The sequence below is a fragment of the Sorex fumeus genome, unplaced genomic scaffold (assembly GCF_029834395.1).
Source record: "Sorex fumeus unplaced genomic scaffold, SorFum_2.1 ptg000024l, whole genome shotgun sequence".
Classification (NCBI taxonomy): domain Eukaryota; kingdom Metazoa; phylum Chordata; class Mammalia; order Eulipotyphla; family Soricidae; genus Sorex; species Sorex fumeus.
In genome coordinates, this window is record NW_026606081.1 from 27595305 (window position 1) to 27614772 (window position 19468).

General features: G+C 45.2%; 1 protein-coding gene across 1 annotated transcript in view; it reads left to right on the forward strand.

Annotated features, from left to right (window-relative positions):
* Nucleotides 1-19468, forward strand: part of MGAT4A (alpha-1,3-mannosyl-glycoprotein 4-beta-N-acetylglucosaminyltransferase A) — a 141966-nt gene that overhangs the window by 91541 nt on the left and 30957 nt on the right. The window contains exons 6-7 of the mRNA XM_056114258.1: nt 17223-17269; nt 18674-18787. Coding sequence (XP_055970233.1) covers nt 17223-17269; nt 18674-18787 — 161 coding nt within the window. The remainder of the gene's footprint in view (nt 1-17222; nt 17270-18673; nt 18788-19468) is intronic.

A 19468-nucleotide genomic window follows, 5' to 3' on the forward strand; every position in this document is an offset into this window, starting at 1 on the left:
CCACATGCAAAGCATTCACCATAACCCTGTTCCATCTCTCCAGCCCAATTATGTATTCAGATTTAATACATAAACTGTGACTCAGTGTCATGTATGTGAATATATCCAAGCACACACAGTAATTTATACAGTTTTCCTACTCATGCATTAAGAAAATGAATGGGAAGAATAGTGGAAAAATTTGCCAAATTAGTAAATATCTTGCTCTTGCCAGATATGAACAGAATCAATATAGAGAATTCATTGAATACTGTTGTAACAATATAAACCCTTTAATCAGAAAAGTTATTCCTCATTACATGTGTTCCTAATATTTAACTTAAATGGGTCAAGAGCCTATTTACAACTAGTAACACCTATGGTTTGATGTTACCTCACCTCTCCACAGCGAGAATCTCCAAGACCCTTGACACTGTTGGTATACCTCCTCATCCCCCATGACCCACTGTCTCCTTACTTGGTATTCTTAGTTTTGTAGCCCAGGGCCAAAAATTGCCTTCACTCAATACCTTCTATTGCACTGTCTTGTTTGGCCACAGAGCACAGATGACTGAAATCATGTGGCATTTCTCCTTCTCTGACCTTTCCGTTAGCACAGTCCCCTTGAGTTCCAGTCAAGTTGTGGCAACTGCAAAATTCCATCTTTTCTAATGGCTTCATAGTATTCTACTGTGTATCAGTAACACAGCTTTATTTATGGACATTTGTGTTGTTTCCATATTCTGACTATTGTATTTAATAAAGATATGCTTGCACATATCTTTTCAAATTAATGTTTTTGTGTTTAGAAATAGATACCAAGAAATGGGCTCTGTTCTTAATTTTCTAAGAAATTTCCATGCCTCTTTTTTCACAGAGGTTAAACCAGGCAGCATTCCCACTAACAGAATAGGTGACGTTTTCACCATATCCATGCAGTAAAATTCTTGCAAATATGACCCAAGCAATAATAAATGTACAAAAAACGTTTTCCAGGGTATGGAGAGTAGAAGGGGAGATTGCTGAAACTTTGGATACAGAACTTGATATAGCATATCTTTCATGTTCAATTTCTTCAGTTTGCCTAGAAATATTATGGACTTGTTTAATTTTTAGTGCCTAAACTGTAGACTTCAAGGTGAGATTCTTTAATTACGTAACAAATTATAGAAAAAGGACTTAAAGGTAATTGCTGGAAAACTGAGTTTTAGAGGATTTTCAGACTTTTTATTGTTTGAAAAATAGTAAGAAGAGAAATTTTCCTGTAAGAAAATTATTTTAGGGGTGGAGAGATAGCTTTGCAGGCTGAGGGCTTGGGATCCGTTACTGCAGCCTGCAACCCCATGGGTCTGTGGCATTGACCCCCCCACACTACCAAATCAAGCTGACAAATAGTGCAACCCCACAATCATAGAAAAAACTATTGGCTATTTCTGGTTTAGGGTTTACTGTTACATTCATTGTAGTTTGTATTTTGCAAGCATCTGGGGACTTTACCCTGACTTCTTTGAATGGATTGATTCAAGTTGGGTTAACCAAGGTTGATCCAAGGTCTTTAAACTCAGGCTTAAGAGATGGCTTATGGTGTAGTGCATGTTCCTTGTCTGTGCAAGGCCCTGGGCTAGATCCCCGACCTGCTCAGGCCCCAGAACCCTGGAGGTACATATGGCCCTATTCAAAAATGAATTTTAAAAAGTTTCGAGTTGGTAGGGAGTTTTTGTATTCTATATCCAGGTACTTTATTTTGGTTTGCTTTTGGGCCACACCTGGCAATCCTCAGGCCTTCTTCCTAGCTCTGCACACAGGAATCACTCCTGGTGGTGCTCGAGGGACCATATGAATGCCGGGTATTAAACCCTGGTCATCTTCGTATGAGGCAAGAGCTCTCCTGGTTGTCCTATATCTCTGGCTCCTATATCCAGGAACTTTGTAAGAAATGGTCGTGTTTCATTTGTTACATTTTTCTAATGGACTTACTTGTTCTTTAGAAATATGGAGGAAAGAGCTGTCTGATTACTTTTTGGGGAGGCTGTTCCCAGGCCACACTCTAGAGGCCAGGAGCCCCACTGGTGATTTCCCAGCTGACCAGACCAACTGTTCAGTGCAGAGTGCAAAGATATGGTGCAGCTCAGATCCACCCCAGGCCCCTTACATGCAGGAGGCCTCTGGGTACACCCCTCTTAGTGCCCTGAGGCCTCATTCTGCACCAGGTCAGCTCCGGCCTGGGGCTTGCTAGTCACACTCACTGAGCTCTGTACTGTTTCTGGCTCCCAGAAAAGACATTTTTCATGGCATTCTTTATTATAAAAATTTTAGAACAGTTGACAGAGTTTAAGAAATTTTACACTATACCATGTGCACATTCCCCCTAGATTATCCCATTTAAGGTTTCAGTATTTACATTTATCACATCTTTGCCTTTATACTTTATTCATTATTGGTGCATTTTATTTGTGTGTCCTTTTTTTTTTGGATGGGGACATATCTGGCAATGCTTGTGAGTTACTCCTTGCTCTGCACTCAGGAATCACTCCTAGTGGTGCTTGGTGTGGGATGCAGAGAATGCAGACATGGCTCAGCCATGTGAAGGCCAGCTTCCTCCCCGTAGTTCTGCGCTCCGACCCCAAAGGTCGATTTTCAGTTAGGCTTCAGAGCTGCTCCCCCTCCCTTCCCTTTGGTGTCACTGCCAGGGTGTTCACACTGGGAATACATTCAGCATCACACAACCACACGCTGGTGCTGCCTCATGCATGCAGGCCTGGCCCCATACACACATTCTCCACCCATTTGCCCTTGATGGCCACTTTGGTTCTTCAGCTCTTTGCTGTTCAGGGTTGTTACACCCCACAGCAGTTTCCTGCTCTCACCCTCCTGCCCCACCAATTCCTTTCCCATCCCCATGTCCTGCTCTTCTGAGACTTTTCAGGCCCTTGGGACTGACCCTCCCTTGAATTAGCAAACCCTGTAATATTTTCCACTTATTGTCACTGTCCTCCCGTTGTTCATCGATTTGCTCGAGCGGGCCCAGTAATGTCTCCATTGTGAGGCTTGTTGTTACTGTGTTTGGCATATCGACTATGTCACGAGTAGCTTGCCAGGCTCTGCCGTGCAGGCAAGATACTCTCGGTAGCTTGCCGGGCTCTCCGAGAGGAGCGGAGGAATCGAACTCGGGTTGGCCACATTGGCCACTTGTAAGGCAAACACCCTACCACTGTGCTATCGCTTCAGCCCTATGATTCTAGTATTTCAGAGAACCAACTTTTTTTTTTTTTTTTTTTTTTTTTTGCTTTTTGGGTCACACCTGGCAATGCACAGGGGTTACTCCTGGCTCTGCACTCAGGAGTTACTCCTAGCGGTGCTCAGAGGACCATATGGGATGCTGGGAATTGAAACCGGGTCGGCTGTGTGCAAGGCAAATGCCCTACCCGCTGTGCTTTCGCTCCAGCCCCCTCAGAGAACCTCAGAGAACTTTTAGACTTACTGACTTTACCATTTCTGAGAACTTTTAGACTTACTGACTTTACCATTTCTCTATTGTCTGTTTGATTTCTTTCTTTTTCTTTTTTTTTTTTTCCGGGGGAGGAGGGCGGTCATACCTGGTGGTGCTTAGGGCTTACTCCTATCTCTGCACTTGGGGGGTCATTCCTGGAGAGGATCTCAAGGGACCATATGGAATGCCTAGGTTGGTTATGATGTGCCCAGTAAAAAGCCTCATGACTGGAATTTTCAAACAAATTTCAGTTCTGTTTATTTCACTACTTCTCACTGCCACCATGAGTGCCCTTGTCCAGACCTCACTTAGGTTATTGTAACTATTTAAGTATCTTCTTTCCATCAGCAATTTACAAAGAAACTTCTAAATGGCTAAGTCCTATTCTGAAATGTATTTTGTTGAAAATGCCTAACTGCACTCTGATCATAAAGATAGTATGGAACAAATCCAAAATAAAATGTTCTACAAAATAATTATTATTTATTAAAAGTGTTGAACTTTGGGGGTCTGGGAGATCTTATAGGGTTAAGGCACTTACCCTGTATCTCCCTGGCATTCTTTCGAATACCCAGCACTACAGTGACCATTGCCAGGGTCACTTGTGAGCACAGAGTCAGGAAGGGGCCCTGAGGACCACTGGGGGGTGTCCCAAACCCCAACCCCAATAATAATACAATAAAAGTGTCCCACTTCCATCAAAGCTTTGAAAAAACTAGGATCACTGATAGGTGGGAACACAGCAATCAGGACAACTAAAGGTAATGTGATCTTTGGGTTCGGATGCTAGAACAGATATGTGACTTTACATGGAAAAACAACTGTAGTAAAGTCTACAGTTGCTGTCTTGGACGTTATCATCAGGGCTACGGGAGCTGCATGGTAAGCAAGTTGAATAGAAGGGATACTCTGTGTCATCTCTACGACTTTCCTTAAATCTTAAATTTCTAAATAAGGTGCTTATTAAAGTCTTTTTCAAAAGGCTGGTGTCTTCTCTATTGAAAACCCTCAAGTGAGCGTCCGCCTGAACTCAGCAGCAATTGGGAAATCAGGCCAGGTGCCCGTGTCCTGTGAAGTCAGACCTGTGTGGAACGTGACCCACTTGCTGACTCACAGCCTGTGGCTGCTTCAGGCTCCTGGCACAAAGGTGAACAGTGGCCACAGGGACCATGTGACTGACAGAGCCTGAAGGACATGTCACGTACTAACAGAACATGGCCAGGATACAGGGAGACGGCTCCCAGGGAGATGGCTTCAGCAGCATGCAGGGCCCCAAGGACATTCCCAACACCAGGGCGGGACAGAGCCCTCAGCTTCCACAGCTGGGTGGGGCAGGGAACCCTAGCTCCCTCTCACACAAAGACACTGCCAGTCCTGAGACTGAAGAGTAGAAGCAAAGGGTGCAGACGCCTGCTATGTCCTCCCTGATTGCAGAGCCCCCATTCTCAACATGAACCCCTCTCACTCCCACACCTCATCTCTCACTGGCCCTTTCTGCTCCTCTCCCAAAACATGCCATGAGGATCCCAACTCGGGTCTTTGCAAACTGCTCCCCCGCTTGGATTATCAATCCCTGTGTCCACCAGGTCTCTACTGCAAGGCCCTGACCACTCCCATGAACTCTCTCCAGGAAATGCCATACTGCCTCCTGTCTGCTGGTTTCTCTTCTGAAGCACCTGCTACAACTCAGCACATCACACATATATGTATAATACAACATGTTAGTATATGTAAAACCGTTTTTTTAAATTGTCCTTTTTAATGTAAGATAGCACAGCGGGTAGGGCGTTCGTCTTACAAGCGGCCAACATGGCCGACCCGAGTTCGATTCCTCCGCCCCTCTGGGAGAGCCCGGCAAGCTACCAAGAGTATTCGATATGCCAGACACAGTAACAACAAAGTCTCCAGTGGAGACATTACTGGGCCCGCTCGAGCAAATCGACGATCAACGGGAGGGCAATGTAAGATTCACTAGACAGAGGATTGGTTTCTTACAGTAATAAGCAGAGCATGTAAGGATGGTTAAGTAATTGTCTACTGGGTGAGAGTAATGTTATGGGATATGTTTAATATACAAATGCTACATTATTATTTTGGTTACATGGCTCATATTAATTTTACAATGTTATGCATCAATGGGCTGGAGCGATGGCACAGCGAGTAGGGCGTTTACCTTGCACGCAGCCAATATGGCCGACCCAAGTTCGATTCCTCCGCCCCTCTCGGAGAGCCCGGCAAGCTACCGAGAGTATCTCGCCTGCACGGCAGAGCCTGGCAAGCTACTCGTGACATAGTCGATATGCCAAACACATAACAACAAGCCTCACAATGGAGACATTACTGGGCCCGCTCGAGCAAATCGATGAACAATGGGAGGACAGTGACAGTGATGTATCAATATTTATAATAACACACACAGTTTCTTCCCATGTGTCATATGCTGGCTACACAACCAATGTGTAAGTAAATATCTTAAAAATCTAACTGCTAAGAGATAGATAAATGGGACTATCTTAAACTAAGAAGCTTCTGCACCTCCAAAGAAACAGTGACCAAAATACAAAGACAGTCTACAGAATGGGAAAGGATATTCACCGAATACACATCTGACAAGGGGTTGATATCCAGGATATACAAAATACTGGTTAAACTCCACAAGAAGAAAACATCCAACCCCATCCAAAAATGGGGCAATGAAATGAACAGAAACTTTCTCAAAGAAGAAATCCGAATGGCAAAAAAGCACATGAGAAAATGCTCTACATCATTAATCATCAGGGAGATGCAGATCAAAACCACAATGAGATACCATCTCACACCTCAGAGACTGGCCCAAATTCAAAAGAACAAAAGCAACCGATGCTGGCGTGGATGTGCCGAGAAAGGGACACTCCTTCACTGTTGGTGGGAATGTCCACTGGTTCAGCCCTTCTGGAAAACAGTATGGACGATTCTCAAAAAATTAGAAATTGAGCTCCCATTTGACCCAGCAATACCACTCCTGGGAATATATCCCAGAGAGGCAAAAATGTATAGTCGAAGTGACATCTGCACTTGTTTGTTCATTGCAGCCCTCTTTACAATAGCCAGAAACTGGAAGAAACCTGAATGCCCAAGAACAGATGACTGGTTAAAGAAACTTTGGTACATCTACACAATGGAGTACTATGTAGCTCTTAGAAAAGATGAAGTCATGAAATTTACATACAAGTGGTACAATATGGAAAGTATCATGCTAAGCGAAATGAGTCAGAAAGAGAGGGATAGACATAGAAAGATTGCATTCATCTGGGGGATATAAAGTAACAAAGTATGAGAGTAATACCCAAGAATAGCTGAGATCAGCACCAGGAGGATTACTCCATAACTTAGAGGCCAGCCGGGTATCCTAGAGGAAAGGGCTATTCAGATAGAGAAGGGAGCACCAAATAAAGGATGTTTGGAGGATCCTCCCAGGAGGGGAGATGCATGTCGTAAGTAGACTATGGACTGAACATGTTTGCCACTCAATGCCTCTTTTGCAGACCACAACACCCAAAAGGAGAGAGAGAACACAGGGGATTGCCCTGCCACAGAGACGGGGGGATGGGGGGATGGGGGTGGGAGGGATATTATCCATGGTGGTGGAAAATGGGCACTGGTGGAGGGATGGGTATCTGATCATTGTATAATTGAAACCAAAGCACAAAAATTGTAAATCTACAACTTTAAAAAAAATAAAATAAAATAAAGGGGAAAAAAAAAAAATCTAACTGCTAAAACTTAGAGGATAAAAGTACTACCAGTACACCAACAAAGTAATCTGCAATTTAAATCAAGACTAGAAACAACTGGAGAAAGTCAGCGCGTCTATCAAAAACTAGTTTATCGAAGACTTGCAAACACCACTTGGAACCAACCTCCCTGATATCTGTAGAACTCTCCTCCAGACAACAGTACCTGTTCCGTGCAGGCAAATGTGGAAGCTTATCAGAGCAGGCAGACCATGGAGAGCACTGATGGACTGAAAAGGTTGGAAACTACACAAAGTTCTCTACGATGCATATAAATCACATAATGGGATAAAATTGGGAATCCTCAAATGGATGGAAAAATTTTAAGGGTGTAGAAATAGTGAAAATAAAAAAAAATTATGAGCTGAAACTAAAGTGGTGCTTACAGCGATGACTCTAGCTTTAAACTCTTGAAAAAGACGATAGACCTCCAAAATGTCCAAGAATAATTTAAGCATTCAATTTTCATAAATTTTCATAAAATTTTCATAAAAATTTGAAATATTGAGTGGCAATCATGTTTGGTCTACTTTCAGGATGCTTCTCTCATCCTGAGAGGATCCTCCCAACACCCTTTGTTTGGTGCTCCCTTCTCTATCTGAGCTCCCTTTTCCCCTAGCACGTGTGGCTGGCCTCCAAGTCATGGAGCAAAATTCCTGGTACTAATCTCGGCCACTCTTGGGTGTTAGTCTCCTATTTTGTTACTTTATTTTCCCCAGATGAATGCCATCTTTCTGTGTCTATCCCGCTCTTTCTGACTCATTTCGCTTAACAGGATACTTTCCATGTAGTGCCACTTGTGTGTAAATTTCATGACTTCAATGCCTCTCTTGCAAACCACAGCACCCAAAAGGAGAGAGAGAGAACAAAAGGGAATGCCCTGCCACAGAGGCAGGGTGGGATGGGGGGGATGGGGCGTGGGAGGGATACTGGAACGAACCTGTGGTGGTGGAAAATGGGCACTGGTGGAGGGATGGGTACTTGATCATTGTATAACTGAAATCCAAGCACAAAAATTTGTAAGTCTACAACTGTACCTCATGGTATTTCACTAATAAAAAAAATTTGAAATATTATAACTGAGCAGTTGCAATCACTTTCCACTGGAAAAGCATTTAGTTTTTGTTCATTAATCCCGAGTAGTGATATTAACACTTTAATTTTCAAGCAGAACAAGATATAGTTGTCTTTAAAATACTAACAAATTGGATGTCTATTAAATACATAATTGCATTGTAATTTATTCAGCACCAATCAATTTAAAACATTCTAATTTAGTTTTAATAGGATTTTGATCTGAATGTTCCCATTTCAGAATTGCTCTGTCTTTGACATACTTCCAAATCTTTATTTTTGGGGGGAGTAACATTGTGACAAGTGTGTAACTTCCCACACCCTAGGGACATGATGCGGCCCTGGCCAGTCTCAGCCCTGATCCTGATACTCAGCTCACATGCTGCGGCTGCCCAGGTCTGGCCCTGTCCGACGGTCTCCATTCCTCTTTGCTTACCCCATTCCCACCCATGGGGTGTCCAGTGCTGGTCTTTCCCCTTCTCACTTTGCTCACCCTGGTCCTTCCTTCTGAAGTATCTTTCCAGTGGGTAAGGGCTACACTGGGTGCAGTAAGACAAGTGGAGCCAGCATGTGGGCGACCCCCAGTTGGGTCTGTGCAAACCTTGGGTGACCCCACAGAGATCCTCAGAGAACCCGCGTGGCCAGGAGTGGAAGCTGCTGGGCGAGTCCAGGTGCCATCAGGCTGCCTGAGAAGGAGGGTTGCCTGGTGCTGCCCTGCCCGCCAGCCTCTGGTGAGTGTCTGCCTGGACTCCCCGAAGCCTGAACCCTGTTCACCTGCCCTGGGGATGGGGTGGGGGATTAAGTTCTGGGGGAAAAACCAGTCTATCTAGAATTGTACGTTCAGCTGATAATTCCTTCAAAAAATTATTTTCTTCTTGGGTGGCCAATCTCAGAGGTACTTGGCTAGACTCAGTGAAGTGCTGGAGCACTGAGTGCCAGGCAGGGCCTGCCCACCCTACTCGGTTGGGCTCCCCAGTATCCTTCGCTTTTCTGGCTCTGTGCTTAGCCGTGGTGCCAGGGTGCAGCCCGAGTTGGCTCTGCAAGCCAGTGCCCTGCCCACAGCTCCTGGAAGAGAACAGCGCAGAGTCTCCTGCCCCTGTGCCTGGCTGTCCTCGCCAGGTCCCTTGGAGGGGAGCAGGTTAAGCTTTCCTCCCCGCCGTGTAATCCCATCAACGGCCAAGACTCAGATACTATAAAATCCAGCTCCCAGAAGAGAACAGCACAGAGTCTCCTGCCCCCGTGCCTGGCTGTCCTCGCCAGGGCCCCTTGGAGGGGAGCAGGTTAAGCTTTCCTCCCCGCCCCGACCAGGGCTCCGACAGCTGAAGACCTCCAGAACCAGCCACCACCATGCTGAGATCACTCTCCACACGCATGAAGGTACCGGAAGAGGAACAAAGGCATGCGGGTCCCGGGGCTGAGATCTCCAAGCCTGCTCGGATCAGGGCTGAGCATCCTCCACCCAGATCCTCCATTTTCCAGTAGGCAGGGGTCACACCCACCAATTGCCACCCCCCTCCGATCCCCCCTCCCCCCACACCCCACACCCCCGCAATGTGTAATCCCATCAATGGCCAAGATCCAGAAACTATAAAACCCAGCTCCCGGAAGAGAACAGCGCAGAGTCCCCTGCCCCCGCACCTGGCTGTCCTCGCCAGGGCCCCTTGGAGTGGGGCGGGTTGAGTTTCCCTCCCCGCCCCAAGCAGAGCCCCAGCATCCAAAGACCTCCAGAACCAGCCACAACCATGCTGAGACCACTCTCCACACACATAAAGGAACCGGCAGAGGAACAAAGGCATGCGGGTCCTGGAGCTGAGATCTCCAAGCCTGCTCGGATTGGGGCTGAGCATCCTCCATCCAGATCCTCCATCTTCCAGTAGGCAGGGGTCACACCCACCAACTGCCCCCCCCCCTTCCCCGGCGCCGTGTAATCCCATCAACGGCCAAGGCCCAGAGACTATAAAACCCAGATCCCGGAAGAGAACAGCACAGAGTCCCCTGCCCCCGCACCTGACTGTCCTCGCCAGGGCCCCTTGGAGTGGGGTGGGTTGAGTTTCCCTCCCCGCCCCGAGCAGAGCCCCAGCAGCCAAAGACCTCCAGAACCAGCCACAACCATGCTGAGACCACTCTCCACACACATGAAGGAACCGGCAGAGGAACAAAGGCATGCGGGTCCTGGGGCTGAGATCTCCAAGCCTGCTCGGATTGGGGCTGAGCATCCTCCATCCAGATCCTCCATCTTCCAGTAGGCAGGGGTCACACCCACCAACTGCCCCCCGTTCCCCGGCGCCGTGTAATCCCATCAACGGCCAAGGCCCAGAGACTATAAAACCCAGATCCCGGAAGCTCACGGCCGCATTTGCGGCTGTACAACATCTTACTATCTCATTCTTGCTTTGGACAACCTGGCAGGCTACCGAATGTAACCTACCCACACGGCAGAGCCTGGCAAAGTCCCTGTGGCATACCCAGTATGCCAAATACCAGTAACAATGATGTGTGTCATTTTCCTAACCCTGAAAGAGCCTTGAATATGGTAGTTTTTAAAATCTCAGGGCTAGGACGAAGGAGACATTACTGGTGCCTGCTCGAGGCAATCCACGAACAACAGGATAATAGTGATAGTGAAACTGAAAATAAGGTGCCAAAATGTATAAACAGAACGTATCTTAAAAACAGTTCGGGCTGGAGCCATAGCATGACAGGTAGGGTGTTTGCTTTGCACATGGCCAACCCGAGTTCAATTACTGCATCCCTCTCGGAGAGCCCTGCAATCTACTGAGAGTATCCAGCCTACATGGCAGAGCCTGGCAAGCTCCCCATGGCATATTCGATATGCCAAAACCAATAACAACAAGTCTCACAATGGAGACATTACTGTTGCCCGCTTGACCAAATTGATGAACAGTGGGAGGACAATGCTACAGTGCTACCTTTTTTCAGGAAATTATTAAAAGTCAAACTTTTGGGTCCAGAATGAGTTTAGGGGTCAAGCCGCTTACCTTGTTTGCAGCTGACCTGGGTTTGATTCTTTGCCACACTATTTGGTTCCTGAGCCCCAACAGGAGTGATCCCTGAGCGTGGGGCCAGGAATAAGCCCAAAGTTTAGCTGGTATGACCAAAAACCAAAAAGTAAAATTAAAAAACACTGGTGAAGGGGTTGGTGTTGGGACATTGTACACCTGAATCTCAGTCATGGATGATTTTCAAGTAACAGTGACTCAAAAAAAATTACCTATATTAAAAAAATTTTTAATTCAGACTTTTGTGATGTGACTCTAGTGGGAGAGCACATGCCTTAAACTTCAACACTACGTGTGCCAATGCCCCCCACCCACCCATCTAGCCCCAGAAATGACTCCTGCCCCCAGGCACCACTGAGGGAAAAAATTAACATTTTAAAACTTAGACATTAGTGCCAAAGAGATACATCACTGGGTAGGGCGTTTGCCCCCACGTGCAGATGCCTGTGTTGATCCCAGCATCCCATATGGTCCCCGACCACCACCAAGAGTGATCCCTAAGTGCAGAGCCAGGAGTAACCCCTGAGGACTGCTCGAAGTGACCCAGAAGCAGACAAAAAAAAAACCCTCATACTAAATTTTATGTTCTCATTTGATATGGAAGTTTAAATTTTTTTTTCATCTGGGTAACTTTTGTAACAGCCTCAAATCTCTGACATTTGCAACACTTACCTTTTATAAGAGCCTGCCTCTAAGTTTTTTTTCTGTGAACTATTAGAAATAAATCTTGGTAACTTTTTAAAATAAAATACTTTATTTAAACACCACAGCTACAAAGTTATTTATACTACAGTTGTTACAGGCTTTTGATGTTCCAGCCCCTAGCCCACCACCAGAGTGACCTTCCCTCCACCATTGTCTGCATTTTCCCAACCATCCCCAGCCTGCTTCCTTAACAGGAATGCAATAATTTACTTTCTGTTGCTTGTTACAATTAAATGGCTAGTGAAATTATCAGTAGTACTTTTGTAAAATAAAATTTGTGAGAATTATTATATCTTCCCACAGGGTTAAGTCTTTCTTTGTCTGCAGAATTAGCTGTGTGTTCCCCTTTGAGCCTCAGTGTGATTATTTTTGTTTTGTTGAGGTGAGTTGGCATCTGTGCTACTGTCCCATCCCATTTAGTGTGCTCCTGCTATCCTGCTAGGCTGACGGGTATAGCCATATATCCAGAGCACATACTCAACAACACTGAAAACATGAAATCTAAGCGGCAACCACTGGAACTTCATATGGTGTCTGTCAAGTTGACTGGCAGGAATGGGTGGGAGTGAGGAGAAAATATAGGAATCCTGGTGGAGGGGAAATTAACACTGTGGTGGATTGGCTTGAAATATTAAATGCCTAAAGCCCAAAAGAAAAAGGAGTTCCATCTTTCCTTCCTCCCCCGCTCCCATCCATCTGCCGAGGTTGGTTATGCTGTGTGGCATGGCACCCAAGGTTGTGGGACCCACTTGCCATGTGGCTGTGGTGCCAGTGCACCAGGCCGGGGCCCCCAGCCGCCCTCTCTTTTCTCTGACCTAGGGGCAGTCTGTAACTCCAGGTGCAGCATCTCACATCGCACACGTGTGGCACCAGGGACTCCCAAGGTCATGGCCACAGGACCACTATGGGTGACGTGGGGTGGTGCAGAGGGTGCCCGCCGTTTTCTCTGATGCTCATGCCAGGCAGATGCTCCCCCTTCAGGGAACAGCAGCCCCTCCTCTGTGTTCTCTGCCTGCCCTCCTGGGCTCTGCTGCCAGCTGGGGTTTTCCTTTGTTTCTGAGTCTGGGGTGGCAGGGGGATAACAGAAGGAACTCATACACAGTGTCGCCAGCTGCCCTTCTCACTTGGAGTCACTTCCATCCTTCAGTCCTGCAGCAAATGGATATCAGGCTGCCCGCTGGTGGATGGGGTGGGGACAGGGGTGCTAGGGTTCAACGTTTGGTTCCATGCTTGCTTTGTTGTGGTCCAGAATTCCATGCCCCCAGCCGCCCTCTCTCCTCTCTGACCTAGGGGCAGTCTGTAACTCCAGGTTCCCCTGCAGTCAGGACACTTGGTGTGTGCCTGGTGCCCCATGCATCCTGCCCCCTACCCCCTGTCCTACTCACATACCTTCAACCTGGCTGCATTTGTCTGTCCTGCATACAGGCTGAGCGAGGGTGAGACCTTTGCCTGGTTTCTGGCTATTTTAATGTGGAGTTTTGTTTGGCAGAGTCTGCTCTACCTTGATTGTAGTTGCCGCTTTAAAAAAAAATAGATTTGGAAACCGAGTATCAAAGTGGTACTTTAGGTTATGCAGACAGACCATTAGCTATGAAACCTCAGCTTGATAATTCCCAGTTAAAACTGATTTCCCATCTCATGTTGCATTTGTTTATCCAGTACTTATTATTTGGATGCCTCTTAAATAGAAATATTTACTGTGCGCAGTTTTTCTTTTGAATGAGAAGTAACAAAAACTTTCTGGTCTGTTACTGCATTTGTAAATACTTAGTGATATATACTTTATTGCAAACCATAATGCCTAAAATGGGTGAGAAAAGAAAGAGAGAGGAGAGCTGCTTGCCATAGAGGCAGGCGGGAGTGGGGTAGGGGTTGGAGGAGCTTAAAGGGGTGGGAGGGAAAATGGGGACACTGGGAAATTACACTGGTGGGGGATGGGTGTTGAAACATTGTATCACTGGAATGCAATCATGAACAGCTTTGTAAAAAAACAAATCACTTAAATCGCTTAACTTCCCGTTAGTCGTGGATTTGCTCGAGCAGGCGTCAGTAACGTCTCCATTTGTCCCTGTCACCTGCTAGTGTAGCCCAATGGCATCTGTTCGCTCTGGGAACATGAAGAGCCCCAAACCGATCGTTCATGATCTTGATGAAGTCTGACCATCTGGTAGGTGGGCGGCCACGCGGTCTTTTGACATCCCGTGGGATCCAGTCGGTAACAGCTCTAGTCCAGCGGTCGTCTTTAAATCTCATTACGTGACCAGCCCATCTGATTTTTGACACCAGGGCAAACGAGACAGCGTCCCTGATTCTTGATCGTCGACGGATTTCGGAACTCCGGATTCTTTCTCTCATTTGAGTGAAACGTGATATTCCAAGCATAGCTCTTTTAATTCCTCTTTGGGAGACCCGAATAGCATTCTCATCCTGTTTACGTAGGGCCCAGGTCTCTGAGGCATATGTTAATGCAGGAAGAACAGTGAAATCAGAGTTGTGCCCAGAGCCGGAGGTTCTTCGTCCTTTTAGCTATTTCTTCGACGTTCTTGAAGGCGTTCCAAGCCGCTCTCTTCCTCCTGCGCAGCTCGGGTGCCAGGTCATTTGTCATGTTGACTTCTCGACCTAGGTACACATAGCTGTTGCATTCGGAGATGGTCGTTCCGTTGAGAGCGAATGGGGCATCAGGAACGAGGCTGTTTCTCATAAACATTGTCTTCATAAGATTCAGCTGTAGTCCGACCTTTCCACACTCACGGTCAAAGTCGGCCAGCATTTGTGCCACTTGGCTGATGTTTGGTGTTATTAAAACAATGTCATCAGCAAAGCGGAGGTGGTGTAGTTGCCAACCATCTATCTTCACTCCCATTCCTTCCCATTCCAGTCGTCGCATGATATTCTCGAGGGTGGCACTGAAGAGTTTCGGTGAAATGATATCACCCTGCCAAACCCCTCTCTTGACTTTGTTGTAGTATGATGAGATCCTGGTAGTGAATCCGCAATACAGCTCACAGAGGATCTTGATGTATTGGGCTTGAATGCCCTGATTGGCTAGGGCTTCAATGACCGCTTCCGTCTCAACAGAATCAAAGGCCTTCTTTAAATCAATGAACGTTAAACAGAGCGGCATCTTGAACTCCCAAGAAACCTCAATGAGCTTGGTTATCGTGTGGATATGGTCGATGGTGCTGAATCCTTTGCGGAACCCGGCTTGCTTGCATGGTTGTCCTTCATCTAGTGTTCTGCCAATCCTATTTAGGATGACTCGAGTGAACAACTTGTAGATGACAGACAATAGGCAGATCGGGTGATAATTACCAATGCCGTGGATGTCTCCCTTCTTATAGAGTAGTACAGTCCTGCTGGTTTTCCATTGGGATGGAACCTTGCATTCAGACAGGTAGCATGTGAAGAGCTGAGCCAGTGTATTAATGAGCACCAATGGCAGATTCTTCAGGTGTTCAGGTCTGACCTTGTCTGGGCCAGGTGCTGTTTGCCTCTTTACCGACGAAATGGCGTGTCGGATTTTGGAAGGGAGAATGTTGGGAACTACATATCCATCCTGTGGAATTTAGTATGTGTACAGGTGGACGTGGCTGTCGAAGAGATCCGAGAAGTCATGGATAATATTCTCCATGGCCCTTCTGAAAGATGTGATAGATCCATCAAGATGTCAGAGGGCAGTCATTTAATCTTGTAGTTGGTGAAGGACAGGCCGGCGTTGTGAATGCTTTTCCCAGCTTCTGCCGCATCTACCAGCACTGCTGCTCTTCTCTCTTTGAGGTCTTCCGTTATTGCTTCTTTGCACTGCTTTGCAAGCTCAGACATTTGCTTGCGGTTGCCTGAGGCTTGCACCAAGCCACGCTGGCAAATAAGCTCAAGAGTTTTCGAAGACAGGCATTTTTTTGTGGCTATCTCTCTCTTGGCATTCCTCACAGAATCATGGAGGTGCTGAACCAGTCGATTGTATTCCTTGTCAATGTTGTCAATGATGCATCTTCCCATGTTGCTGTAATAGTGCCAAAGAGCTCCCAGTTGATGGTCATTCTGGGAGTTCTCTTAAACTTTGCAGCCCTTTCTCCCCGCTCTGTGAAGTAAAATTTTGCATGAAGGAGACGGTAGTCCGATCCCATTTGGAATTTTGGGACAACAGCAACGTGGGTCAGGCAAAACTGTCGATTGAATATGATGTGGTCAATTTCGTTGTGGAACCATTCACTGGGAGACTCCCATGTCCAATGTTTAGATTCAGCCTTCTGGAATTGTGAGTTACCATGAATGGTCTTGATCAACATGATGAATTCAGTCTCTCACCCTGTTCATTCTATTCTGGACCATGGGTCCCGATGTGGATTTCTTTGGCTGATCTTCTCAGTCCTATTTTGGCATTAAAGTCACCGACAATTAAAGAAGGTGTGGTCTTTTTTTTTATAGAACTTCTCTAGCTCCATGTAGAACTTCTCAATATCTCCTTCATCATAATTGGATGTTGGTGCATAAACAACGAAGATATCAACTGCCGGCAGTGAGCCACATCTATTCAAGTGTAATCCGATTCAGGTTGTTAGGCGTTCGAATGAATCAATGTTTATGGCCAAGTTTGTGTTGACAAGGACACCGACACCACTGACGCCTCTTTTGTCACATGTTCTGAGGAACAGTTCTTCCCCAGTGTCGAAAATGGCGTGATGTGATTGATGCCTTCTCATCTCAGTCAGACCAGTGTTGTTGTACTTGATCTTTCGCGCTTGACCATCAGGTCCTCCATGGATGCATCTGATGCCAGCATACATGCATTGAAAGTACAGACAGTCATTTTTGTCCTTCTTCGTTGTGGCAGCCTCGGTCGACCGAGATTTTATCAGCCTCTCCTTCCTTATCTTTCTTAATGCTGCCATACTGGTGACTCTTTCAGGGTCAGGGGAATGAGACCCATTGTATTTACTGGTTTTGGCATATTGGATACCCCACGGATAACTTGCCAGGCTCTGCCATGCAGGCGGGATACTCTTGGTAGCTTGCCAGGCTCTCTGAGTGGGATAGAGACTTTTCGGGTGGCTTCTAATTGCCCTTGTAAGTGTTCCCATGGTTCAAACAATATTTGAACCCTATCAAAAACAATTTTAAAAATTTTAATTTTAAAAATTTAATGAGAAACACAAAAACATGATTTTCTTTCTTTCCCAGACAGATATTGATTATGTGAACCATGTTGTAGACTCCTTGGAAAAAGAGTAAGTTATTTCATTTATTTTCAGAATTTTTATTTTAGGCACCTTGATTTACAATACTGATAATGGCAAAAAGTGTTCCAACCCTACAGCCTCCACCAGTGTCAGCTACCCTCCACCTGCCCCACTGGCCCTGGCTAAAGACCAGTTTCCCATTAAAGACCAGTTTTCAGTTTCTTTGTGTCTTTACTCAGTTACTTTATATCCCACAGATGAGAGAGATCATTCTGTGATGGTGTTTGTCCCTCTCCTTACTAACTTCACTCAGCACCATCCTCACAGCCCACAGTTGCTTTGTTTTCATTTTTCCTTACAGCTGAATGGTACTCCATTGTGTATATGTACCAGAGAGTAAGTTACTCATACTGGACATGAGTTATTTTTTTATTTACTGTCTCACTTGGCATTTTACTAAAAGAAACATTATCTAGTTTATTTTATAATTTATGAATAAACTATAGTCTATATGTAGTCTATAATTGTAGATTGGAATTATATCAGGGTAACTTCAGTCTAGTTTTTGCTTATTTAGACCATAAACTGTAGTTAATAGTTTATGCTTATATTTTGTAATGGAAATTTCACTGAATGAATTGTAATTGGTCTTGATAGGTACATATATAAATGAGTGCATATATAAATATGCACATAAATAAAAATCATTATAGAAAGTTTGAATATATTATGTATGTATATAGTATGCTTTAAAGTCTTCAATCTTGAAGATAGGAATTATATGAAACTTCTTAAAGCTCTCACCCTCTGTTTATTAAGCAAACTTTCTATTTCTGTCATGTGTTTCAAAACTCAGTGCTAAACCATGTCTAAAGTTGTTCTTTGCTATTCTGCAGAGATTTTATAACAGTTTGCTGTGAGCAAGTCACTTAGGTTAGTAAGAAACAGAAGCTAAAGAAAGTGCAGGTGCCATTGGTTTTTCTAAGACTGCTTTAGTAGACTGGGGAGGGACAGCATACAAACTGGGCCTCATGAATCTCTTCGTTGAATTCGATGTTTTTGTAACTGAACATATCACCTATTTGAAGAGAGAAGTAACAGTTATTTGACAGTTCTATGTGTAAAATAATGTGACTCTGCCTTGTCTATCAAAGTGCTAAAACCCAATCTTGAAACTATGCAGATCTCAGGACTAAATTGCGTTTGTTAGAGTCTTCCTCCAGTGCTCAACTTTAATTGAGACAATTTCTGAGAACTTTAGAAGCGCAGTCCCTTCTGTTAGCCTAGGATTTCTATGCTGCAGGAGAAATTCCTGGTAATGGCTGTTCATGCTGTGATTAGAGCATTATTTATTTATTTTTAAGACATTAGCTATTAAAACAGTATTTCACAATATTTCCTGTTAAGTAAAATCAATGATGTGGCCATAACAGCTAACTTTTCTCATGATAGATTTCCTAAAGAAATTAATTCTGGTTTGTTGGAAGTAGTGTCACCTCCTGAAAGCTATTACCCTGACCTGACAAACTTAAAGGAAACATTTGGAGACTCCAAAGAGAGAGTTCGGTGAGTCCATGTTGTTGAAAATTCCCTACCTTGAAATGGAAGAGAAGTTGTTAAATGTGGTTCTTTTTTAAAAAATCAAAGATTAATCAATTGTAGTGTTGAACTCATTTGGAGAGTTGTTGAATTTTTCTCTGTTGGAAACTCGGATGGAGTTTCTGATTAGAGGTCGAATTTGACCCACTTGATTTTTATAACTGTGCTTTTTATGATGTTACCTTTCTAAAACATGTTTTCAAGGGTGTGGAGAAATAGTCAGGGGAAAGTCACTTGCCTGGCACTTAGCTGACCATGCTCAATTCCCAGCACTGCATGTGCTCTCCAGAGCCCCACCAGGAGTGATCTCTGAGCACAGAGCCAGGAGAAAGCCCTGAGCAGAGCCAGGTGTGGCCCTCAGCCTGCCACTCCCCACTCCTGGGGCCAGGGAGATGGCTGGGTACATTCTTTGCAGGCTGGAGCCCTGGGTTTATCTCCTGAGCACTGCAGGAGTGACCCCGAGCTTTGGACTGGGAGTAGCCCCTGATCATCACCTGTTGTGGACCAAAAACATAGAGAGAGAGAGAGAGAGAGAGAGAGAGAGAGAGAGAGAGAGAATAGTACTCAATGTAACTCAGAAGTTAGTCCAGATGGAAACTTCTTATTTATATGCAACTGATTCAATAAAAGTGATGAAAAAACATTAAT